Genomic DNA, 4,233 nt, shown 5'->3' on the forward strand with positions numbered 1-4,233 from the left:
TTTTTTTTGACATTTTAGCATATTTTATACAAAGTTTTGTATTCATTTTGGGAAAATATCATTCAAAAACTACTGAAGTAATTTAATATTAAATAAGGATAAAAAATTTTGAAATATTACTATAAGACTAAGGGACTGATTTGAAAATAAGTTTATATGGGAAAAAACTATAACACCCTTGCTTTTTTTTTCTTTTTTAAAATTTATCAACTTGCAAATGATTTTTTGTTAAATATAAATGGGTATTTATTAATTAACGAATAATTTATTGTTAAATACAAATGAGTACTTGTTAATTAATGAATGGTTGCTTGCTAAAACATGATTTACACTTAATGACTTCTTATTAAATATACAAATAGTTACTTTCTCATTCACAAATGACAGGGGTATTATAGTCTTTTTTAATTTAAAATTATTTTTAAATTAGTCTCCTAATCCTCAGTGATATTTCAAAATATTTTGATTCTTAATTGATATTAGACACTCTCGCCGGTCCAGAATGATGTTTTTCCATCCATTTTCCTACGTGAATTAGCAAACAATAATCAAGAAGACGACGAGAACGACGAAGATATGAATTTTAATATTATAAAAATGAATACCGTATTAAGACAAAAATGAATATACTAAAAAAAAAATTGAAACGGGCCAACATTTGTTTATTCTTAGGATCTTTAAAATAATGAATTGTGCGACGGGATTTTTTTATTTAAAAACAACAATTTATATGGTGCTGTCAAAGATTCCAGATGTTACGGTTCTCCTGTGCTTTGTGCAATTCTTTAAATTTATATTTGCATCTAAGCCTTATAAGTGCGGGTAGGCATAGACCCTGGCAAAATAATAATCTGATCGGAAGCAACGAGGAAATTTCTTGAAACATTATCTTATAATTAATTTATTGTATGTTTCTTCTGGGACTGGGACCAGATAACAGAATCTTCCACTGTCCTCGCGAACACACGTATATATTAGTTTATATGCTGTTCTTATATATAGCCAGAGAAAACTTTCCTCATATACTAGCTAGTAGCTGGACGTCAATGAACAATTCGTCTGGACTCTAGAGCTAGCAACAAGCAGATCACGAATGAACGAAGTGATGATTAATCCGTAGTGCCGCAAATGAACACAAACAAATCCATATTCATATAGTAATATAAAAATATTACTTTTCATAAGTGATGACCAGTAGGATCAATATTATTTGGCAGTACACACACACGTTGTGTATATGTTGGCACATGTTATGTATATGATGGTCACGAAAGACTGAAGTTGACTGCTTCAAAAAGAAATATGAGTCTGCAGATCGACAAGACTAGTTAATTGAAGCTAAGTGAGGGTCCTCGAAATGGCATTAAGGCCAACAAACTGTGATTCAGATATCAATCAAGACCACTGCATATACCATTTATCCTCCCAAATATCAGTTTCCGATGTTGTGTCTCTCATAATTTTATCATTCACTGTTTTTTGATTCTGTACACGCAATATCAGATCCTGTAGTCTCAGAAAAAACATCGCTAGGTGCCTTAAAATATATTCAATAAAGATAAGAAGGGAAAACTAGAAAAAAGTGCATAAAGAAAGATCAACAAAAGTTTCGCACCACCGGTTCAGAGAAGCTGGCCTGGCGTCCAATCGGCTCACTTCATTGACAGAAAAGTTGTCAGCACCTACATCAGAAAAAGACTGAACTGAGGGACCAGAGAGGAACTTGACGATGGTAGAGAGATGAGTGAATGGCCGAATGGGTGTAAAGATCAGTTCAGTGCTCCACAATCTTGGGGCCTCCGTACATGGCTCCAACTACTTGTAAACCCTCAGGTTTCTCCGACTCTTGAAGCCACTCGAAAGCCTTCTCTTCCTCTTCTGCTACGGAAACTCCATCTGCTGGAGTTTCAAAACAAGTTAATTATTAAGTGAGGAAGCAAATAGCTAGCATATACCGTTGTACACACGCACGCACGCACGAATGGTTTAGAAAGCAATAAAATGGTGTGATAGTGGAAAAATACATATATACCTGAAAAGCTGGGAAAAGGGTAACTAAGGTAGTAAGTGCAGGGCCTGCCAAGGGGATCAGAGTATGGAGGACCAAGAACATCCAGAACTGCACATGCCGTCACTGCGGTGAAGCAGTGCATGTTTCCTCCATCGGCGGGATAAAGGATCGAGGTGTTGCAAGGAGCAGTGAAGTCAGCGTCAACCTTCACTTTAGCTAATCGCACCTCGGAACTCTGGACTGCATAATTGGAATAATCACAAATAGTAGTGAGAGAAGATGAAGAGGGAGGAAGAAAATAACCAAGTTTTTCCATCTGTTTTATACAAAGCCCGATATCTGTTTCTGAATATTAAATAAATTGGAATGCTCACTTTCCGTTGGTTGGAAACTGGTGGGATTGTGAGGGGGCAAGTCGACCGCCCAATCATATGATTTGATGTGCATGGTCCCAAAAAGTAGTTTACTGAAAACCGTCATTCCAGGGTGATTATGAAGAGGAATAACACCAGAAGGTGGCAAGCAAAATATTCCCATCTGCAATGATTGATTTGACATAGAAATACAGTTACAATAGCCAACAAATAGAAACATCATATGACTCCTAGTAACCATCAAAAATATATATATATATATATATAGCAGTTGAAAATGATCGCTGGCTTAATTAATTGCTTACCGAGAACTTTTCACATTCATGGATATGCAGGTATGTAATTCTTGGAATTCTTTGAGCATGGCTTGTCCGGAAATACGGCATTTCAGGTTTCAGCCCAACATCTTCTGGTCTTATTGCATCTGCACAAAAGAGGATTTCAACTCGTTGATTTGCGGTGGTCCAGCTAATAATATATAGGAACTCAAAAACAATATAGACCAAATTTTTGGTCAAACCAATTCACGTTCTCAGCATTTCACAGCAAACTCAAACCTGCACTGTAGATATAATCTCTTTGTAACAAAAAGAACGGAAAACTATTTCTTATATGATCGATAGTTGAACAACTTCGAATAATTATATGCACACGTGCATGTTAGACACGAAAGCATTTCTTGGAAACATAGTACGTCCTCAAAGGAGAGAGTACATCCCATCACCCGCAGTATTTTCAAGACAATATCAATTTCAACATTATCAGTATTAACATAAAATAATAAAATTTGTAACTGTACCGTTAACTCCCAACTAAGGAATAATGCAGATCAGTTAGTTGTTAAAGGAAAGGGAAGATTTCAGCCGAATGAGGGAAAAAAACCCCCACAAAGAGGTTCATTTTGATCTAATTTTTTGCATAAGAATACAATCCCATATATAATAAAGCTCCGACAATACACATTACACCGGATAGTAATTCGAATAAATCATTGAAGTACATACCCAAAATAGACCGCAGCTTCTCAATGTCTTGAGGGGGTGGAACAATCCCAGTCCCGCCATAGGCAAACACTTCCTTGCATGCCTTGAATAATTTTTGAACCGAAGACGTCTTCTTCTGACGTCGCCGATTCTTCATTATTGATTTCTTGTTGGCAGTCGTCTCTCGGTTAATTCAGAGAAGTTTTTGTCTCTCCTATCAGCCAACCTCCTCTCAATCCCCATGCAATTCAAATCCAGCAGAAAAACCAAGCTTAATTAGCATTCCACTGTAGATGCAGAATTATTACGATCTGAAAATCGAAACAAGCAGACACTGTGAAATGTTCCTAGATACACTCGGAGCTATTATAGACACATAATAAAAGAAGGGACCATAGAGAATTTGGTGATAGTAAAGTAGTACTGGGTATTGCAGAAAACTGCGAAAAAAATGCAGCAAGAGACTCTACAACCCCGAATGCCCAGTGTTAGGAGAGAAAGGAGGAGAGTATTGAGGCGAGGGCTAGAGTTTCTACAGTGTTTTGTAGAGATTGAGGTTGAGGGCAAATGGGTGAGATCAGTGTGAAAAATGGGATTGAAAATCATGAGCAGATGGTGATGAAGAAAGAGAGTGGAGAGGGAGAGATATAAAAGAATAGTAGAAGGAGAAGGATCGGCTGAAAGAGAAATACAATTGGTTTGAGAAAGTGAAAACCAGGGGCCATGCTTGGAATTCCAGTGGGCTATAGCGGATTTTTGTCTTTGATAAAGATAGGATCAGAGAGTGAGAAAAAATGGATACAAAAACCACCATGAACTCCATTCTTGAATTGATACGCTGTGTTATAATACAACTTAGCTTATA

At 36.5% G+C, this 4,233-nt stretch overlaps 1 protein-coding gene across 3 annotated transcripts; it reads right to left on the bottom strand.

Moving 5' to 3' along the window:
- Positions 1-1,383: 1,383 nt before the first annotated feature.
- Positions 1,384-4,002, bottom strand: LOC129307234 (plant cysteine oxidase 2-like). 3 transcript variants are annotated; one of them, XM_054948131.1, is made up of 6 exons: positions 3,793-4,002; positions 3,390-3,679; positions 2,691-2,809; positions 2,386-2,548; positions 2,033-2,251; positions 1,384-1,896 (listed from the first exon to the last, which is right to left on the bottom strand). In XM_054948131.1, the coding sequence occupies exons 2-6, from the start codon at positions 3,523-3,525 to the stop codon at positions 1,775-1,777; spliced, it is 759 nt and encodes a 252-aa protein (XP_054804106.1). In that variant the 5' UTR covers positions 3,526-3,679; positions 3,793-4,002; the 3' UTR covers positions 1,384-1,774. The 3 variants fall into 3 exon arrangements, with proteins under 3 accessions (XP_054804106.1, XP_054804104.1, XP_054804105.1); XM_054948129.1 differs by having other exon boundaries at positions 1,384-1,899; positions 3,793-4,001; XM_054948130.1 differs by having other exon boundaries at positions 1,384-1,899; positions 3,390-4,001.
- Between the last annotated feature and the right edge of the window lie 231 nt (positions 4,003-4,233).

This window comes from Prosopis cineraria, unplaced genomic scaffold, assembly GCF_029017545.1.
Source record: "Prosopis cineraria cultivar Desert tree isolate PC_DT_omini unplaced genomic scaffold, ASM2901754v1 PC3, whole genome shotgun sequence".
NCBI classification, from domain to species: domain Eukaryota; kingdom Viridiplantae; phylum Streptophyta; class Magnoliopsida; order Fabales; family Fabaceae; genus Prosopis; species Prosopis cineraria.

Bases quoted from the DNA above. Each gene is read 5' to 3' on its own strand.
- LOC129307234 (XM_054948129.1), bottom strand. From the start codon at position 3,525: ATGAAGAATCGGCGACGTCAGAAGAAGACGTCTTCGGTTCAAAAATTA. The intron at 2,810-3,389 runs GTATGTACTTCA...TCTTTTGTGCAG, and splicing joins GAAGCTGCGGTCTATTTTGG to ATGCAATAAGACCAGAAGAT. The intron at 2,252-2,385 runs GTGAGCATTCCA...CCAATTATGCAG, and splicing joins CAGTTTCCAACCAACGGAAA to TCCAGAGTTCCGAGGTGCGA.